Source organism: Marmota monax, unplaced genomic scaffold (genome assembly GCF_021218885.2).
Source record: "Marmota monax isolate L192 unplaced genomic scaffold, Marmota_monax_Labrador192_F-V1.1 WCK01_AAM20220418_F8-fsc00044, whole genome shotgun sequence".
In the NCBI taxonomy this organism is placed as follows: domain Eukaryota; kingdom Metazoa; phylum Chordata; class Mammalia; order Rodentia; family Sciuridae; genus Marmota; species Marmota monax.
Genome location: NW_026695198.1, coordinates 10780361 through 10799725, shown reverse-complemented (window position 1 = coordinate 10799725; position 19365 = coordinate 10780361). Strand labels below are relative to the sequence as shown.

Genomic DNA, 19365 nt, shown 5'->3' with positions numbered 1-19365 from the left:
GCTTGCCTAGCATGAGGAACTGGGTTCGATCCCCAGCACCACATAAAAAACTAAATAAACAAAATTAAGGTATTGTGTCCATATACATCCAAAAATAAAAATAAATAAAAACTTTAGCTAGAATGTCCAAGAAAGAAATTAGAAAAAACTGAAACTACTAAAAAATTTTTTAAAAAGAGTAAAAGAGAAGACGTGACTACTATCATTACAGAAAGAGAAAGTATCATAAGGGAATACATGCAAACAAACTAGATATCTTAAATGAAATGGAAAAATTCCTAAGGAGATACAAGCAAACAAAACTGACTCAAGACAGGTAAACAATGAATAGACACCAGGTGTGGTAGTACACCCAGTGGCTGGGGAGGCTTTTTGATTCAAAGCCAGCCTCAGCAAAAACAAGGTCCTAAGCAACTCAGCGAGACACTGTCTCTAAATAAAATACAAAATAGGGCTGGGGATGTGGCTCAGTGGTCGAGTGCCCCTGATATAAATCCCTGGTACAAAAAAAATTCAAATACAGTCTTATCCATGCAATAAAATACATGTATTGCCAAAATTCAGCAAAAAATAAATGCACCCTGTGAGAAGTAATTGATCCCACAGAATTTATAAGAAAAAGTAGCCCATACCTTATTATTATCTATAAATCATGTACTAGACAGTCTTTATAAGACTTAGACTATTATATATATATATATATATATATATATATATATATATATATACATATATATAAATAATGTAAGTGCATATATAGTTTATACATGTGTAAATACGGCATATATTTTAAAATATATTTTAAAAACATATATTTTCCTAACATCATTACTAGAATAACAATATTAGTAAAAATTGATAATAATAAGTCATAAAGTGCTATTTACAATTAGATTGTCAAGGTCAGAAAGAATGTGACCAACCAGGATAAGATAGTGCCTTGATGTTAATTGATGACTCTTATGAACTCAGGGTTCCTAGGCACATAAAAGATAAATACAAAATGTTTAGAAAAAGAAAAGTTAATGATAATGAAATGGTATACAATTGGGGTAAAATGACCTAGATGTTATAGTTTTTAAAAAATGTTAGAAACCTTTATGCCATTATTCTCCTAAAAGTTCTAAGAAACTTTTAGGAGAATAATGTAATAAAGACTGCCAACACTCAATTATGGAAAAATAATCAGATTCCAAGAATCAGCTGAGATAAACAAAATTTCTCTAACAAGTATGGTTCTAATAATTGAAAGAGTACATAAAAGTATAAAATGACAAGGTATTACTTTGTAGGATCTTTATTTATATTCTCATACATTTCAACTCCTATTGGATCATATTTATTTCTGTTGAATGCTTAAGAATGGTCGACCTAAAACGATACATTACACATGCTCAAGATACTTTTTTGGTAAAATTAAATTTACTATTTTATTACTTAACAGTGCACAATTATTTGATGTTTGGGAAGAAGAAAGAGGAAGAAAGATACAAATAAATCTTAAAACAATTGCTTTTATTTGTTCAGATCATCACAACACAGAAAATAAACAAAGGCAAGAAGTTCACTAGAGGAAATTAAATGTGTTAGCACTGTTCCTAATATTAGCCTGGAGAGAAAACACAAAGCAATCCCTAATATTTACTCTTTTTTTGACTATTTAAAGCAACCTATTATAATCCCATGTCTGAAATTTAATAATTGATGCTCATAATGACTATAAAAATATACCACTCTAATGACATAACTTTTGTTATTGTTATTCCAGGTATCAATTTCTATTACCTCTACTGGAGCAGGAGTATGTGGCCCAAAAAATTTTCAACGCTATTTTAGAGGAACAAGTTTACCTCCTAATTCCCAAATTTGCATACTTTGCAGTTGTCCTTAAGCAGTAAGTTAATAGTGATCTCAATATCCCTTTGGTTGTTTGTAAACAAATTGTTCAAGCATTGCTACTTCTTTGAGAAACTTCACATTTTTCAAAAGATGAGAGGAAGAACTTTAATAGCACAAGGACAATTTATTGGATTCTTGCTAGCTCTGTCTTGATTACTTCAGACACAAAATTTAACCACGATTTAGGCCTTGCAGAGCATACATTTTTTTTGTTTGTTTTTTGTTTGTTTGTTTCAGTACAGAAACAAATAGCATCTGAATTATTTGGGAGGTTTTGCTTTTCTGTTTTTGTTTTGTGCATTTCTGTTTTCAACCAATTATTTGAGTAGAGTTCTGTTTCGAAAAGAAAGGTTAAAATCCTGAATGTTCTGCTAGGAAGATATTAAAAATATTTGAAAAATTCCTCATTTATTTTAGTAAAACAGTTTCTACAACTTCCTACAAGGTCAGTCCAGTAAACTCTGGGATATTTATGGATGATTCCAACCCAGGCTTACTTCTAACATAATGGAGGCTTATGTGCCAGTTACTGCACTGACAGTTTTGCATGAATTTTATCATTTTTAGGGAATCCAAAGTTTAAAGAAAGTAATTTTGCATGATTAAACAGCTAATGTGTGTTAGATTAGCTTTAAACCAGTTTCCCAACAGATTACAAAGCTTTTCTATCAGGATGCACTCCTCCCCTGCTGTAAGTAAAGATTGCTTCCCATCCATCCAGGAGATGCCTCAGACCAGAAGTCTTTGAGATTTCAGATTTTTTCAGATTTTGGACTACTTGCATATACATAATGAGATATCCTGGAGATGGCACCTAAGTCTAAACATGAAACTTATTTGTTTCATATACACCTTAAACAAATAGCAGAAGGCAATTTTGTACAATAGTTTTACTGTGTCTGCATTTGATCATGACCTGTCAGAAAAGGTATAGCATTCTCCATTTGTGGTATCATGTGGGTGCTCAAAAAGCTTTGGACTTTGAAGCATTTGGGGTTATATTGTTGGCAAATACCATACTTTCTTTCCTATTTATATACATTCCACATATTTCCTATTCATCCTTAGCTTGCCCACTTGGTTAGGCAGGTCAAGGTCCTGCACTGTATGATCCCCTGATGCTTTTCCCTTCCTCTTGTATCATTCATCCATCACACTGTAGTCGTTGGCCAGCTTACAGTCTCCCTGAGGACAAAACACATTTTCTGAATTGCTTCCTATTTGTGCTCCTGCCTAGGACAGCACCTAACATGTAATAAGCATCCAAAAATATTTGCTGAGTCAAGTTGAGAACCAATGGGCTGCTGTAAACAAAAGTGATCTGAAGATACAGCTTCTATCATCAAAAAGCTCAGGAGCACATTGGAATCACCTGGGCCCCATTTGATACTATAGATCCCTGGATGCCAAACCCCAGATATTCTGCTTAATTTGTCTGGTTTTCTTTCTAGTTTTAACTACTGTTTACTAGTCTAGTAAACAGTAGTTAAAACTAGAAATAACAGTAAGTCCAGGGCCATTTGATCTTTTGAAAGAACCAATGAGTGTAATATATGAATTAATTGGTACTTTTTAAAAACTAAAGGGATGATTCCAAGGTGGAGCCAAGATGGACAACATTGAGGGTATTGATGGCCCTCAACTAATTGTGACAGCAACACTTCTCTGCCCATCCCTCCCTAATGGGACAGTTGCACAACATAGATCACGACATTTCAAACTTTGTGGAATTTTCACTTAATCTTTGCAATGTAGTCTCTTCAACTACTGAAAGGATTGTAAAAGGTCACAACTTTTTTCTATGTTTTTCTCTAGTCTAATATCTCCAAAAATGATGATCGTCCTTGGGGAGTACCTTGGAGCAGATACTTGCATGGATTCTTTCAAAGGGAGAATGGAAGCAAATAAACCTCAGGAAGAAGTGGAGAGAAAATGCCAGTAATTAAGCTTCAAATAAATCAAATAAAAAGTGTTAAAATGCTAGACTATTTGGAATTCCTCCTAATGCTTCAAGTGTCCAGGCTACTAAGAATCACTGAAGCTTTCAAAAGTGCCACCCTTATTTCCAGGGCACAATTGACACACTGATATTTTTCTAAGCATTTAAATTATCTATCTGGTTTTTCCTGTCATTTTTTAGTCTGGTAAGTATGGACATCATAGCCTTTTCAATAGACTCTGAGCATATAGTTATAAAAACATATTAATGCAATTGGCCTCTAATTTAATTTGAAAATAGAAATATAAGATACTTTTAGGAGGCAGGTGGGATGGTGTATGTCTGTAATCCCAGTTACTTGGGAGTCTAAGGCAAGAGGATTACAAGTTGGAATCCAATCTCTGCAACTTAACAAGACCCTTTCTCAACATGGAAAATAAAAAACAGGCTCAGTGGTAGAGTGCCCCTCTCCAATCTCCAATACAGAAAAAAAAAGAAAGAAAAAGAAAAAGAAAGAAAGGAATGCATTTAGGAAAAAAAGATAATTTTAAGTAATGACCTCATAAATCAGTTTTACTGCTGATAATTTTCAACATCAGATTTAAAGACACATATTTTGTAATTAAGAAAAATAGTGTTTACTTCGAAAAGTGAAGGCTTATTTGTATTGCTCATTAATCCTTCTGTTAGATGATCACATGAAGGCCTTAGTGGGATCAAACCTGCTCATTGGATAAAATAAATCTGTAACTCACCAATTCTATTTGCATCCCAATGTGTCAAACAATTCCTAGCTTTCTTTATTCTATTAGGAAAAACAGTACACATCAGATTTCTATTAATTACTGGTTTGTGAGCAAAACTTATTTTTATAATAAACTCAATGAAATGTTGTTTCAAGTCATTTATATGGGAATACACAAATTTTTAAACATTTAAAGTCATGAGAATGTGTACCTCCCATGTTGCCATTTCATTAACATTGCTAACATTGATACCTTCCCAGTAGGGATAGTGGTTGAGCTGTGATTACTAAACATCGATCTAATTTTGCCTCTGTTGGGGTTCAGGAGCTAATGAGTAATGGTAAAACCAAAAATTGAAAATTCAAGAACATCACAGGATACATTCTTTTAACCAAAGAGTGAGTACACAACCAAAGAGTGAGTACATAAGATCAATCCTTTTACTGAGGACATACAAAGACAACACAGTTTAACTTGAAAAAAGGAAAGAGAGAAATATTGAACTAATAGAAGAATGAAACATTCTAAAAAAGTAGTATTTTTAAGGAAATGAAACTTTGTTTCATTAGTAAATTTTAGAAACACTAAAATTTTGACACCTCTCTGCCTTCAAAAATAAGTATCCGAAGCACTTTCTACATTTTCCTTAATGTCTCAGGAGCATTAATATATTTTTGTCTAACAAATATCTTTCAAGAGGTCATTTATCTCTAAATAAACTGGTCTACAACCTATCAGCTTTCACGTCATTCAGTGAATAATATATTCCTACTGCTTCTAAGGTTGGATCTGCTTTACATTTGATTGTCTATCCTACAGAAAAGTTTTTCTGTGGAGGGAAGAGAAATACTAGGGACTGAACCCAGGGGTGCTTAATCACTGAGCTGCATCTTCTGCCATTTTTATTTTGAGATAGGGTCTTGCTAGGTTGCTTAGAGTCTAACTAAGCTGCTGAGACTAGCCTCAAACTTGCTATCCTTCTGCCTCAGCCTCCCAAGTCACCAGGATCCCTTCGCTCAACACGTATATATTAGGTATCTACTATCTATGGGTGCTAGAAATAGAGGGGTGAATAATGCAATCACTGAATGAAGTACAAGAACTTTCTGATTGCTGTTTGGCACACAGGAACTTTTGGTTTTCTGGTTAATATTTTTGGAAATCTGACCTCTCATCCACTAGGTATACACTATGTAGAAACAGCACAGTCTGATCCTCTGTTGCCTTTTATTTGTATTCACATAGTGTGGGGAAAGCTAACAAAATCTTATTCCTTTTTGCATGAGAATTCTCTCCTAACTTTCTAGTTCTGTTGCCCTGGCAACCCAGTAAAGCATCCTATGTCAAATATGTTTCTAAGCAACCCTGCTTATGGTATAAGGGATCGCTGAAGAGTTATAAATGAATAATAAATACCCAGTGGGGAGGAGTAATGTACTCTGGGCTTCCCTGGTCTAGGGGGTTCTGGGCAATGGGAACTTGGAGGCTATGCCCATGGCATTGTTGACTCTGTGAGCCATGAAAGCAGGCACCACATTTGACCTGTACCAAAACTAGCATTTGAAGAAACAATGTTCCTGGACCTTTGTGTTGACTGCTGCATGGACTTCTCCAGTCTTACTCCCAGTGTAGGGGTATGAACACCTGCCACTATGCACTGGTGTGGTGGCTTCTTCTCCCTGCCTATGTGCCTCCTCTTATCTTGAGTCTGAACACTGAGTTGAACATCTGAAGTCTCCTGGTGGCATTGTGTTTTTTCTCCCTATTTCAGTATCTCTGAAACTTTGGAATGGTTTCTCTAGGTATCAGTGGAGCACTGGTTCCAAGAAACTGCCCCATAACAAAATCTGAGGACGCTCAAGTTCCTTAGATAAAACAACATAGCATTTGCATATAACCTACGTACAATCTCTCATATGCTTTAAATCATCTCCCGATGACATATAATACCTAATACAAGGCCAACACATCACTGCATTTGTGTGGATTCAGCATAATACTCCATGTGTGATAAACTGAACTTTTGGCTTTTTGTGCCTTTCTGGAATTTTTTTCCAGAATATTTTCTACCCAAGGTTGGTTGCCTGTGAACCTGTGAATATGGAGGGCCAACTGTACATAGTATCCATCTGTGTAATTGGTCTCAAATATTCATATACAGTCATTAAATCTATCTAACAAAAGCAACAACATTGAATTGCCTGGATCTGAAATATGGCCACTTTTGTCACTTCCTTCCACCAAATTCTTAAAAAGTAGCAGACATTATTACCTTATGTACATATATGCATGACCAATGGGATTCTACAACTAATGAACAATCAGAAAAATAAGAAATTATACCCTATTTATGTATGATATATCAAAGTGCACAACGCATTGGTCATGTAAAACTAATTAAAACAAATAAAAAGCTAATTTTAAAAAAATAGCTGGTTACAACAAGACTTTCCTGTGCAGCCCCCACCTCATGAACACTTTCCACTTAGATAAAGTGGAACACTTTCCACTTGATGGATGTTAGCTTGGAGAAGTACAGCTTCACTGGGGCATGTCAGTCTTTGAAAATGAAGATGCATTTTTGCAACAGAACAACATTATAATTGGTAATTACCCTTATCCTACAAAAGCCTTCCTAGTCCAAAGCAATAAATATAGTTCAAAATGTGAAAAATTCAAACATGGGGGATGCTATTTGATAATGAATTAGTCTTTTAAAATTAAAAAAAAAAATCTTAGTAGCTGATGAAATTGAAGTTGGTGATGACTGGGACAACTAGAATCTCCCAGCGGCATTGAAAAAAAATGAGAGCCCCTTCTTTTGCCTGAGTTCATTCATAAAAACAAGCCTTTTCTTTTCTTTAATACTAGGAAAAAGACAGATATTGGCTTCACATAGAAGGAACTTTCTAATAATACCAGCTGATCAAGATTAAAATGACTACTCTGAGTGTTAACAGGGTTTTTCCCTTCTAAAAAAATCAAGGAAAGTTAGTGGCTAAACCATCTGGGCCCTTTCTAGTCCTGAAGATCTCTGAGAGTGACAGAATTACTTGAGATTTATTCTTGCAATAAATCTCTATTGAGGACCCAAGAGCAAAGCATAAATATTTTTGAAATGATCAAATACACTTTTGACTCACAGACAAAATTCAGTAAGATAAAACGAGAACAGGAGAGAGTCTGAGGATAACTTTGCAGAATTTGGAAGAAAAACAATGAAAGTGGAGAAAACAAAGAAAATGGGAGATAGTTTTCCTTAGAAGAGTGACACCTTAGGATGAAACATGCTTTTCCGGGGAGGGATATTTAGAATCTCCTTGGAATGAGCCGTCCCAGAACCAAGAAGCAGAACTGAGCATCGCAGGGGTCCTTATCTCACTCTGACCTTTGATTTACTCAGGTGTGTGAACTTAGAGCTGGACCTGAATTGTTTAGAACATCAGAAGGGTTTTGAGAAGACTTGGAGAAAGAAAATTGTGATGAGCTAGCTAGAGAGAAGAGAGGTTTTCAAGGGGAGGACAAACTATAAAATGGGAGGTTACTGTGTTTCTGCTGTGTCTTATGTATATGGATTATCACTGCCATCTATTCATGAATGTTGCAGTTAGTGCCCTGGGGAGATGGATGTGTTTGGAGTGATTCAATTAATGGAAAGTACTATATACAGTTTTCTCTCAATATGAAGAAAAAAATCCTTCCAGGAGGCCCCACAGAGTCAGAAACAGGAGATGGGTTCCTTGAGCTCTGTGGTCCCCAGCAGCTTCAGGGGCACCCCAGTGAAAGAGCAATCTGAGAGTCAGCGAGAATGGCCCTGCAAAGATGGGACAGAGGCAAAGAGCCCAGTGCAAAACAATAACCGTGGGGCCCTCTGCTCAAAAAGCAAAACAAAGAACCGGAAAACCACTTAAATAGAAAGCTTTTTCCTTAAGATGTATTTCTGATCAATGATTTCAAAATATAAATTTTAGTACATCTAGAGCTGATGTGTCTCATGGAACAATTTTTTCTAAAAAGATTTAACTTCTTCTACATATCAATTGCATATAAGACTAATTTTACATGTGAATTCATACAATGGCATTTTAATGCCTCCTCTGACTTTTCCTCTAATTTGTGGATGTTGTACAGAGAAACAAAAGTGGCTTCATGATTTGTGTGTAATTAACATGCCCGCTTGTGCATTTTTGTCACTGTACCTTCAATTATAAGGAAAAATTAATTTTAAAATTGTCTTCCAAACTAATAATTGGTTTATGTGACATTCCAAATGAATACAGTATTTTTCCCTTCCAATACAACAATCTTTGAATTTAATTTCTTTTTTTAAGCCTGTGAACATTTGCTTCGCAACAATGCAAAAGCAATTCTCAAAGCCAGAAATTATAACTCTTTGAAGAATTCTGATAACTCTTCCATATGCTTTATTGAAATGTCCACACATACAATTACATTTTATAGTGACTTGCTGACAAAGTTTACTGCCTAAGCATTAGCAGTTCCTGTTCTGATGCTCAGCTAGTTAACATTTGTTTAGCTGCCTCAGGAACAGACTCCAGAGATGACAGGCAAGCCAGCTCTCTACCTTAGATCTTGGTACTACCTTATGTGCAACTATTCTTTCTCTCCTGCAGCAACAGTCACTGCTACTACCCACTGATTGGGCTGCTGTTGACAACATGGCTACACCTATCTGGCACCAGATCCAGGTCTAGCTACCTCCTTGGGGCTGAGTGGCACTTTAAACTCCCCCCAAAACATCCACATGTGTGCAGAGTCCGTGGCTATGTGTGACTGCCCACTGTGCACAGAGCCTGAGCCACTTATATGTGGACTCTGCCTGGACCACAACCCCATGTGCACCCTGCCACCTAGAAGACCATTTGTGTTCATGTGCAAACTCCATTGTCCCATCTTTGATGGCTGGGGAAACAGCTCAGTGATAGAGTGCTTGCCTAGCATGAGCAAGGTTCTGAGTTCAATCTCTAGTACAGCAAAATAAATAGATAAATAAATAAAATTATGAGAATTTTAAGACAGTAAATGCAGAATTTTAAAGAAATCATGGGATCCTTAAGTACAGGATCCTTTGCAGCCTCACGTGCCCTTAAAGCCACCCCTGTGTGACCCACACTATGCTGGATCTCCTAGAAAAATCAACACATGGTGGAGTCAAATTCCCAACTTACAAACTAAGTGAACTTCACCAAGTTCACTAAACCCCAGTTTTCTTACCTGTAAAGTGGGAGTACTAACATGCCACAAGTCAACTGCTATAGGAATTGTTTTACAATAATCCATGCAAAGGTCTTAGCACAATGCCTGACACAACAGTAAATCCTCAATAAACTGCAGCTCTCAATGTTTTATTACTCACAACAAGAGGAGGGACAGCATCGTGGTGAAGATTGTGTTCCTGCTTGAAATGCAATACTAATGCCAGAATTTACTAACCATAACTCTGAACAAGTTACTGTCTTTGTGTTTCAGGTTCCGCATCTGTAATAAAACTCATAAATCAATATTTGAAAGGAACTTAGAAAAGTGCCTGACACATTATAAGGACTCAGTAAGTGTTGGCCCTGAAGATTTTTTATTATCATGACTTATTTAACAAAAACCAGAACAGGTATGTGTTGTTATGCCCACTTCACAGATGAGAAAAAAATGAAGCTCAAAGAGATCAGGTTAACAGCTTACCAAACATCATACTGACAATAAGGGGTAAAACTTGATCTCAAACACAAGGCTACTCAACCTCTCTTCATCTCGGGTGGATACCAGACTCTGATCTCATAATGCTTGCTATTCTCCAGTACAGAAAACATGCAAAACAACGGAACTGATCAAGTCAAGTTGGTGCGAGGGTCCCACAGCTCCCGACTTAATTTTACAAAACCACAGTTAGGAAACGTCTGGATTTAACTGATTTCTAAAGTCTCCCATGTCTAACATCAAAAAAAATTGTACTACATCACTTACCAATGTTTTTTACTTGCGAATTTCACTTATCTGCAGATCCCACACTAGACACTGACATCCCCTAACCTACCTACCTGTGACAGATTAAATATATTAGCAGACAAATGATGGCGGTGTGTTTCTGACATGATGGTGTTGCCTGTCAGCCTCTGACCACAAGCCAGCAGTTCAGTTTCCTCCTGTGTTTCTGCTGAGCCAGAGTTCAATGTAATTGTTATGCCAGGGCTCTCTCCTCCACTTCTTCCCCATCTGTTATGGGATCATAAATGACCTTCCAAAGACCTATATAATAAAGGCTTGATCACCAAGCTGTGGCATTATTAAGAAGTGGCAAAGCCCTTCATAGGAAGGGCCTAGTGAAAGGATGATGTGTCATGGAGAACGCTGCCCTTGAAGGACTGGGATTGCAGCTGCTCCTCTCCATTTCCTGGCTGCTATGAGTTGAGAAACTGTTCTGCCATGTGCTCCCCACCATGATGTCCTGCCTCGCCAGCAGCCCCAAAACAAAAGAGCCTAATGACCATGAAAACCTCTGAAATCAGAAGCCAAAATAAAATCTTTCCTCCTCTGAGTAGCTCAAATATTTAGTTGCAGGGATGGAAAGTTGTCTAACACAACATGCATCCTGGAACCCCACTGATCAAGAGAAGTCAGGCTTTAGGAAGAAGCCTGACTGGGTTCCAAACTCACCCCAGAGTGGCACACGGGTAGGGACAAAGGAAGACCTCACAAGGCAGGAGAGAAGTCAGGTATACCATCTGGTGGCCCTGGCAGGGGATGGGTGTGCTTGATCACTCTGGGGAGGATGGACCTTCCTGTGTGGCAAATCTAAAGAAATGCTTCTCCAGAAGCTATTACTACTGTCATTTTTCAAATTTTAAACATAAGACCAAAGACCAAGGTGTGACAAGTGCAAACACTGAAATTATAAATTTGATAATATGGAAGTTCTCCATGAATCAATTTGTCACAAGAACATGAGTTGACTGTTAAGCTTCTGAAGAATCACTGAGGATTAAAAGCAAGAGATCGCTTGTCTTGACACTGAAGATTTCTGCACATAGGGTGCAGGATGACACCTGCAACAACAAGACAATGTGCCTCTGCCTAGGGTGTGGTCTACTGCACAGGAGTGTGTCCCTGGAAGCCAACAGTTGGCCCCCATAAGATGAACCCCAAAGGGCCCACATAGAAGGTATACAGGGTCCCTTGCCAAGTTGCAATCGGACAAGAAAATCCTCCCATGGACCTGGCATTATTAAATCCTGCCTCCATCCTGCCGGAAAAGAAAGACGCTGCAAGAATCAGATCTCAAGTGAAAACTTGTTACCTAATAATCCCACACACAATTATACCTGCTTAGCAGTGATTGCCTCAGCCAGAAGGGCTGCAGACCAACTGGAATCCTTATTCTTAACAAAGTGGAGCCTAGCAAAAAACAAAAGAAAAGGCTATTGGCCTAAAGAAGCTGCACTTTGTGCACAGAATAAGGCTAAATAATATTTGGAGTGGTGCAATATTCACCTGAATATCACCTTTACCATCTACAATAAAAGATGGCTAAAACAAACAAAAAAAAAATACTTAGCACAAAATAGTTGCCATGGTTTTCTCTTGGTCACAAGAAGCATAAAGTCTTTTCAAGTAAACTTTTTGAACTAATTAAAATAGAACATATAATCAGAAAAAAAATCCATGCAAGTGTATACAGTTGGGTGGAGTTTTACATAGTGAAGACTGTATACCCAGGACTAGATGGAGATCATGGGCAGACCTTAGAAACCTCCTCGTATCCTCTCTGTCATGACTCCCCAAAGGTAACCACCATTCTGATTTTTATTACATAAAATAGTATCATTGAATTCAAACCTTTATAAAATGAATCACACAATATGTGCTTTTGTGTCTCATTCTTTGGCTCAATGCTGGTTGTGAGAACTATCCAAAGTGTATGTAGGGATAATTCATTCATTTTCGTCACTGTATGGTATTCCATTGCAGGAATACACCACAAATTCCTCAGGATCTGTCTATTCTTGAATTAGCCAATTATCACCCAGTAGGTTTTCCTATCCCAGTGCTCAACATGAGTAGGATTCAGAAAGGGTGAGAAGTATCCCCACGATGTGTGCAATAGGACAAGATTCATTATGAAGAGAGGGAAGACAGGAGAATCAGGTGACTGAGAACAGACCACAAGCCGTTCTCAGGCAGACCCATTTTAGCAGAGTACATGAGACCTGTAAATGAATTCCCTTAAAATTGTCCCATTCTGCATACCTTCTTGAAAGTCAGCTTATGCACCCAACTTGTACTTTGGGCGTATAGCATAGCTGCCTTCCATGTACACTGTAGGAGACTCCTGGAATAGTCTTAATATTTTAAAACTCAAAGACAGTGTTTACAAGGGAAAATATGATGACTTCCATTTTCAGTTCTATGAATAACTAGATGTTCAGAGAATATCTTCCAATATTAGATTTTGAAATTATAGATTTTTAAAATCTTTTAATATATTTGAACTTTTAGGAAAAGAAGTAAGACCCATACCCTCAATAATATGAAAGTTAAAATCCTGATAGTTAAACCTATCTTGTGCTGGGTTTGTCAGGAGCTGGTACAGGGGGACGTACTGGCTCTTGTAGGTGTTCATGTGAGGAAAAGAAACAAAATCATGAAGGCTGTCTCTGTCCATTTTCTGCTGCTACAACGAATGACACAGACTGAGTAAATTATATAGAAAAGATTTTTTTCCTTGCAGTTTTGGAGACTGGAAAGCCCAAAAACATGGCGCTAGTAGCTGGTGAGGGCCTTCCTGCTGCATTGTAACATGGGAGAGGTCATCATATGGCAAGAGCAAAGAAGTGTGTGCTTGGTATACACTTATTAAATCCCAACTCCCATCATGGGTCCCCACTCTCATGACTTCATTGAACTGTAACAACTTCCCAAAGGCCCACCTCCACATATAATCCAGATATAAATTTGGGGATTCATTAATTAATTAATTATTAATCCAATACTGGAACTTTGGGGAGACACATTCAAATCTCAGCAGTCTGTAAAAGCCAAGAGGATGACTGGAAAACAGAATCTCACAAAGGTTGCATTGTCAGAGGGCTGAACTGGGAAGTAGAAGAGGATGGGTTAGGGTCCTAAGGAGAGACAAGGTAAAAGGTACCATCTTAGATTTAAGCAAAAAATAAAAATGGGGGAAACAATCCTTGGACAAGAGCACAAGTTACCACATGGGTTTAGAGCCAGAATCTATAACACCTATGTTACCTCCACCGCCCCCCAATGAATTTAAGCCAAATACTTAGTTTAAAATGCTCCCAATGTGTGATGAAAATGTTTAGAAAATAGATTGTGTTCATGCCCAATTGCAGAAGCACATAAATTTACCAAAACACAGGCTATACACTTAAATTGGGTTTTATAGCACGTAAATTATACTTCTGTAAAATTTAGAGACACACACCTGTAATCCCAGAAACTCAAGAGACTAACGCAGGAAGATTATGAATTTAAGATCAGTCTGAACAACTTAAGACCCTGCCTCAAATTAAAATTTTAAAAAGGGCTGGGGATACAGCTCAGTGGTAAAGTGTCCCTGGGTTCAATCCCCAGTACAGTGCAAAAGAGAGACAGACAGACAGACTTTCTTACTCCTCACCCTGGTGACATATTCATCATTGATTTTTTTTTTAAAGAGAGAGAGAGAGAGAGAATTTTTTTAATATTTATTTTTTTTATTTTTTAGTTTTCAGCGGACACAACATCTTTGTTTGTATGTGATGCTGAGGATCGAACCCAGGCCGCACGCATGCCAGGCGAGTGCGCTACCACTTGAGCCACATCCCCAGCCCCCAAAAATGAATTTTTATAGTTAATATAAGCAGTTAATGCCCTTTACTATGAGTATTTCCACTGGTCAAAGAAAGAATCCAAAAGGAAAATAAATCCCAGAAAAGAAAGGTAAAATGAAAAGAGGAAAAAACTTATCTTGGCCATGAGACACTGGCTATATTCGAATTATCTTCCAACATGACTTAAACTTGGCACAACAATCTAGGTCAAATCTACATAAATCTATCCCCATGTCTTTCGTGCTACAAATATTCAGGGGAAAAAGTTGATTACTGGTGATAACAATCTTGAAATGAGTAGAAGAGCAAGAACAAACATATAGAAACATGTCCCTTTATCTTTTGGGGGAGAGGTGGAATGAATTTTGGGCTCTGTGCCCAGCCATTCTGAGAAATGTAGTACATGGGGAATTTCAATCACATGCCTAGCTTGTCATTGTCTTCCTTGAGTCTTAGCTTTCTGAAACGTTTGCACGTCTCTGGTAGATGATTACTTTCCCCAGCAAGGTAGCAGGACAGATATGCCCTGGCTTTTTCCCATCTTGGATTAATTATTCACATGTAGTATTTGTTCTACTCCTTCATATGAGCTGGACATGACTGTTTGCTAATTCTATTCCAGCTAATGCTCTTTTCCTCTTTTCATAGGACAAAAGAATTACACTAATGATGTCCTTCTCCTAGAAGTTTACAATCTACCAAAATAATACAGTTTGCTAAAATTGATACTTTTTGAATTGAGCAACTGATGACTGGACTTTCTCCACTGTTTTACAAATTCATCGCCAAAGATAATATGCTCCTAAAATGAGTCTTTTTAAAAAAGAAAGTTTGCATATTTAAAAGTTTTGGTTTGGGGGCTGAGGCTAGGGGTCAGAGGCAGAGTGCTTGCCTAGTACATGTGAGGCACTGGATTTGATCCTCAGCACCACAAAAATAAATAAAATAATGGCATGCTGTCCATCTACAACTACAAAAATTTTTATGTGGTTTTAGTATCATGAAACAATGCATGACATTTGTAAAAAATGAAACAATACAGAAACAAATCATAACACGTGGGAAGCCACCTGTCACTCTCCTCACTTGAGTCAGTTCCCCTCCAGAAGTATCCACTATGATCACTCTGGTGTGTAATCCTCCTGATCGAATCTTCTGTGCCTTTCTACCTGTATTATACATGTGAGCATGCACAAACAGAAACACATGCTCCAACAATGTAATCATAAGTCTAATTTTAATCATATAATTCTCTACTTTTTTCTCCTTGCTGCACACTGGAGAAATTTCCTGGCCAGTAAGTACAGTCCTAGCTTCATTCTTTTTGACAGTTTCACAGAATTCTATTTTATGACAATATCATGACTAGTAAAATAGATATGTGTTTAAGCAGTTTCTAGTGTTTTGCTCTCACAAACAAAGTTCAGTGAAAATTCTTTCTGCCTAAGTGTCAAGTTGTGATGGTTTCCTAGACATGAAATAACAGTCAAAAGGCTTGATAGCTACTGCCTTTATGGCTGTCTATAAAAGACACATCAATTTTGACTCCTACATTGGACAGTATGAGAATAATCCTGGATTCTTGTCTGATTTTTTAATATATGGATATTGATGAATGGGAAAAAAAGGACATTCCTTTTCAACTTGCCTTTTCCTGAATATCAGGGAAATTTAGCATCTTTTCAGTTGTTTTCAGTTACTTATATGTGTTTGTGAATTGTCTGTGTTTTTAAATCTATTCTTCCTAGTATTATTCCAACTGGTTCATAGAAATGCCATATATTATGAATAGTTACAGTCAATTCCTTATGCAAAAATATTTTCTACTAGTCTATTATCATTTCACTTTGATTATAATTTCTTGCTGCACAAGGATTTATAAGTCTTTTGTAGTCTCATCAATACCTTATGTTCTCTGGATTTTTGTCTTTCCTCCACAAATAACAAAACAATGCTCTGTATTTTATTTCGATGCTTTTATAGTTTGGGGTTTTTTTTTATTAACACTGTTTATTCCATCTGAGTTCCCCATGTCCTATTTCCACTCTTTGTTTTGTTTACTGATGTGGAGTTCCTTTGTGTTACTTTTGGGAAGAATGACTCATTTTTGCAATGCCTTCTCTGGGTGTGTTTTAGCTTTCAATATATCTTTTGCTCTGGTTTCTGGAAATGGGATCCATCTGCTTACCAACCTCTAGTCAACTCTCATTCATAGTTCCTTTGTCTTTCTTTTATTTTTCTTTTAATTTTCTCTTAGCACTCTTGTGTTTTTATTCACAATTTTATATCTTCTTGGGCAAATCAATGGAATTTTAGAAGAAAATAGGATTAAAAAAAACATGTTTCCAGTCTGCCATCTAAAATAGAAACTTCTCATCTGGAAAAATAAGAATTCATACCCCACTTGAATCAAATGTATGATATGTCAAGATCATTGTAATGTTTTGAGCTACTAATAAAAAAAATTTAAAAAAAGAACTTATCACAAATAAAAACTTAAAAAAAATTGAAACTTCTTTGTATCTGGCCCTTAGAAACATTTTTATTACAACAAAAATATGTATACAATAGATACCTTGAATGATGCAAAAAAAAGTTCCATGGAAAAATATTAAAATCAACTAAACTTCCGTGGCTTGACAATAAGACATGTTAAGATGACTGGTGAATCATTTGCAATGTTTTTAATGCCTGTAAGTAAAGTTTTCATTTAAAAGAAATTGGGTCATAGCATATATTTAGTGTTGGGCTATATCTTTAAAGTCACATTTTGTGAAGAGTATTGTTGATTGAAAAACATGATTTTATAAATAGTTATGGAATTACTACATATGTACATGCTTCTTAGAAATTAATGATAAATGTTATTAATATAATTAGTTCCTGAAAAGGTAACTCATTCCATGATTTAATGGAGTGAGAAGCCTCTTTCCCATCTCTGATTCCCATTACCCAATTTCTCTTCCTGTAGGAAAAAAACAACACCTGATTCTTTGGTAAAAACAGTCTTGTGAGTAGAGTGAAATCAGAAGGTGTACAACTTTCTATATCCTGATACATATATTCTCCAGAACTGCATAATTTCCATCACTCCCATATGAAGAAAACATTCTCCTTTCTCACAATAGTTATAATTTGAGAGGCAATACACTTTTTAATATGCATCTTTTGGGCTTTAAGGTCCAAGAAACTGAGAATGTGGTTCATGTCTACCAACTTATTAAACATCTTCCATTATAAACTATTCATTTCTCACTTCTCACCTTTGCCAAAAGAACCTTATATAAGTCCTTTCTTGTCTTTCAGGATGCTGGCCAATCCCCTAAGTTTTCCAGCATCAAGTAAAGTGGAGCCTTCTCCATATAGTAGGGCATCTGGCTCCTTTAACTGCATCAATAGTGCATTCCCCATGCCCTACACCTATATTTGCAGATCATACTCAAAATTTTTTCTTGAAGTCCACCCCCCAACTTCTGATCAGAAATAAGGGACAGCCTAGGATTCTATTCAGAGAAACCATGAAGATGATGGAAGGCTGGTGTTTTCCAATATCCTCACATTTGTACAGACAGGCTGCATGATGTGGGGCCCATCAGTGAATTTCTCTGTGCTTCCTCCATTCCTTCTCATTCTCAGGTGTTGCAAACACTGTATTTGGCATTTGGAAGACCCTTCCAGCCCAGGTCTCTTCTTCCAGTCTGCTTAGGTGTCCCTCTTTTGTGAGTCCTGAAGCCACCTGAGATGCATGTCTAGCATTCTCATTGTGCAGTAGATGAACATGTCTCCCACTCCTGAGAAGCTCTGCAGCTGGGTGAAGACAGTTGACCTGAAACTAAGGCGCACACACACACACCTATCCCAATTCATCTTTCTACAGAACAGCTACTGGAACACTTTTGACCACTCATCAAGCAACTTCCTAAACACTGAAAAGACACTCAAGGATCTACCCTGAACCTATTTTTCCAGGCTTACAAGACCTACTTGTTTCTTCTCTCCTAAAAAAAGAACAAATATGCAGTTTCTCCTCCCCTTAAACCTGTCCCAGATAGAGGCTAATGAAACCTGCTCTCCTCTAAGCCTTTAGTACTTATTTAGGTCATAGCAGCCCCAAAGGTCAATTCCAAACCTGATCTCATCCTGCCTCCTTGGTTTTTTCCCTCAATACCCCCAATATTTTTGCCATCTCTGCTACTTGTGCCACCCATTCCAACTGCAGTGGTGACATGCTTATATTAGATCACTCGCTAATTTTATCAATGGATATTTCTCTTTTTTTTTTCTTCTTGATAAATACCATTGCTGTATATTCTAAATTTTCAAACACAAGAGGATGTTCGTTCGATACACAGGTCAGAATACAATGGTGACTTACTCTATTTTTTTAATTTCTCAATTTCATCTTGTTAGAACAAATGTCTCCCTCTCCTTCTTCCTCATGGCCACCTGCCAAAGCAATAACCGCTCGCGCGCCAGCACCCACTCACCTTCCAGCGGCTCCCAGCCACACGCCCACAAGCCTTTGCCTTTGGGTCCCAGGAGCCAAAATCAGATACTGCGGGGGAGCTCTGCACTGGTGCCCTGCTGAGAGGTGTCTGGGCAGGACCCGGACCGCCCCCTCAAGGACCGGAGTAGTTGCCTCCTCTTTGTTGTCTAGTTCCCAGCCTCAGGGGATGTACTTTTGCAAACACACCTGGGGAAGGAACTTTTTTCACGCTAATACCTAGGTCCCTTCCAACCCAGAAATTCTGATTTTAAAATCCACGGTGCAGCCTGATCGTCACAACATTAAAACTTATGAGAAATCCGGAAGCGCGTGTCCAGTCTCCACTATCGAATTTCCTCCCAAATCAACCCGCCTGGGAAAAGAAAGCTGGCCTACGTGGCGCGCGGGGACTCACTGACCATCCCACCCCTGCCGCTGGTGGCA

At 37.4% G+C, this 19365-nt stretch overlaps 1 protein-coding gene and 1 long non-coding RNA gene across 2 annotated transcripts in view; one reads left to right on the top strand and one right to left on the bottom strand.

Annotated features, from left to right (window-relative positions):
• LOC124082122 (short-chain dehydrogenase/reductase family 16C member 6) overlaps nt 1-3882 on the top strand; it is a 35305-nt gene extending 31423 nt beyond the window's left edge. Inside the window, exons 6-7 of the mRNA XM_046428576.1 lie at nt 1769-1894; nt 3715-3882. Coding sequence (XP_046284532.1) covers nt 1769-1894; nt 3715-3841 — 253 coding nt within the window. The 3' untranslated portion in view covers nt 3842-3882. The remainder of the gene's footprint in view (nt 1-1768; nt 1895-3714) is intronic.
• Nucleotides 1-19365, bottom strand: part of LOC124082123 (uncharacterized) — a 50187-nt gene extending 30822 nt beyond the window's left edge. The window contains exon 1 of the long non-coding RNA XR_006848272.1: nt 18923-19365. This is a non-coding gene — a long non-coding RNA (uncharacterized LOC124082123). The remainder of the gene's footprint in view (nt 1-18922) is intronic.